At 30.7% G+C, this 1,724-nt stretch overlaps 1 protein-coding gene across 1 annotated transcript; it reads right to left on the bottom strand.

Annotated features, from left to right (window-relative positions):
* Positions 1-911: 911 nt before the first annotated feature.
* LOC149556136 (SKP1-like protein 1B) lies at positions 912-1,490 on the bottom strand. Its single transcript, XM_089833749.1, has 2 exons — positions 1,203-1,490; positions 912-1,085 (listed from the first exon to the last, which is right to left on the bottom strand). Exons 1-2 carry the CDS (start codon positions 1,488-1,490, stop codon positions 912-914), a joined length of 462 nt encoding a protein of 153 aa, XP_089689875.1.
* Between the last annotated feature and the right edge of the window lie 234 nt (positions 1,491-1,724).

Here is a 1,724-nt window from a genome sequence, read left to right as displayed (position 1 = left end):
TTAGAACCAAAATTACCATGTCAAATCTTGGAAAACAAAATTCCCATACAAATATGACTGATTAAAGCTAACTAATTTAATGTCTCATTTCCAAAAGTACACAATCAAATATTGTCACACAATCAAATAAGAAGCACACAATTCACAAAGAAACCATAACTACTCATAGTTAAATATAGACAATTTTGAAGTTCACTATATACAAAGTATTTGAAACAATATGCCCATGTTGAATATAGATAGCAATTACAAATAACAACAACAAGAAGGTTTTATCATAGACAATCATACCAATACATAATTGTTTTGTAAAAGAAACATAAACACTAAAAAATTGTTAAACATTCTAATTGAGCTTTTCAAAAACAAAAATCAATTAAAAAAAAAAAATTTAATGACTGCAATCACCAAATTTATATCTGAATAGAATTTTATGTAAAACAAACAACACAAGAACACATCATTAAATATGATCTCTGTACATTTTGCAGAAATCAAATGTCTTAGAAGTCAAATATTGGAAACCTAAATGTAGGTAGTAAATTATATTGTATTATTATGAATAAGCTAAACATATATAACCTGAATAACATGTGCTAATGCGAACTCTTGACATATATGTTTAACTCATATAATAACATGAACAAGATGGCTCAATGCAAACTCTTTATATTTCTTCAAAGATTGCAAACCTGTCAAGAGAAATTTTAGTGTGCATCGTTATCATCTTATCTATATCTACTGTTTTACACCTATACAGAATAGATCAAGAAAATCAAATAGAAAAAATGTTTTTTCATTAAAATGCCCACAAGCTATTTGACTGAACCAGAAAAATAAAACCTAATCAATTGAATCATTTTTTAGAGACAAATCATCGTTACAGTACATCAATTATCCTTATTATATTTTCAATCATACGCCCATGCATTTTCACTCATAATTTTTTCTGACTCTTCCTCAGTATACTCATTTCTTATGTCAAACAACTCCACGATTTGCTCAGGGGAAAAATCTCTTATCTTATCAGCCACAGTTTGACATAAGAACTCAAAAAGATCGTTTATGCTCAAGTAATTTGAGGCCTGTGCATTCAAGATAAACAAATAAGCAGAAAAACAAACAAACACATTTGTTTAAAAATATAAAATTAAAATAATGAGAAATTCAAAAAGAAGTACAAATTGTGTAAAAAAACATACCATAAGAAGATCATAAAGTGTTTGTTGATCAACATCCACGAACTGCTTATCCCAGTTATTCACTTCTTCCTCTGACTTGTCAGCTTGTTTGGCTTCCAAATGATATTTGATGTACTCAATCACATTTGTTAATATTGCGCTTGAAACATTGGGCACAGACATAATGGTGTCTCTTCCTACGAGTTGTATAAAGTTTTTAACAGTCTCAATCTCCAAAGCCACGTCATACTCCACGTCAACCTGCACATTGTCTGAGGTCATCATTTTCACCTTTCCTTGCTCCGCCATGACTGATTTATTGCTTAGCTCTGTATGAAAACGCTATTCAAAGTTCGTATGATACTTTCTTGTGAATGAAAGCGATGCAAGACTATAACCACTCCACAACTATTTATAAAACACAATGTTTCCTGCGAGTCGGTTAACCTGAAGCGGCGCGCCGGTTGACATGAGGTTTGTTTAATCCTTCATATTTAAGTTTAACAACCTCTAACACTCGCATGAATTTTCTTTCCAAAGTCT

This window comes from Cupressus sempervirens, chromosome 5 (assembly GCF_028749045.1).
Source record: "Cupressus sempervirens isolate cs-2001-9-10 chromosome 5, ASM2874904v1, whole genome shotgun sequence".
In the NCBI taxonomy this organism is placed as follows: domain Eukaryota; kingdom Viridiplantae; phylum Streptophyta; class Pinopsida; order Cupressales; family Cupressaceae; genus Cupressus; species Cupressus sempervirens.
This window is presented reverse-complemented; position numbering and strand designations above follow the sequence as displayed.

Excerpts from the sequence above, each read along its gene's own strand:
- LOC149556136 (XM_089833749.1), bottom strand. The coding sequence starts at position 1,490 with ATGGCGGAGCAAGGAAAGGTGAAAATGATGACCTCAGACAATGTGCAG. Across the intron at positions 1,086-1,202 it reads CACTTTATGATCTTCTTATG|GCCTCAAATTACTTGAGCAT; the intron begins GTATGTTTTTTT and ends TTGAATGCACAG.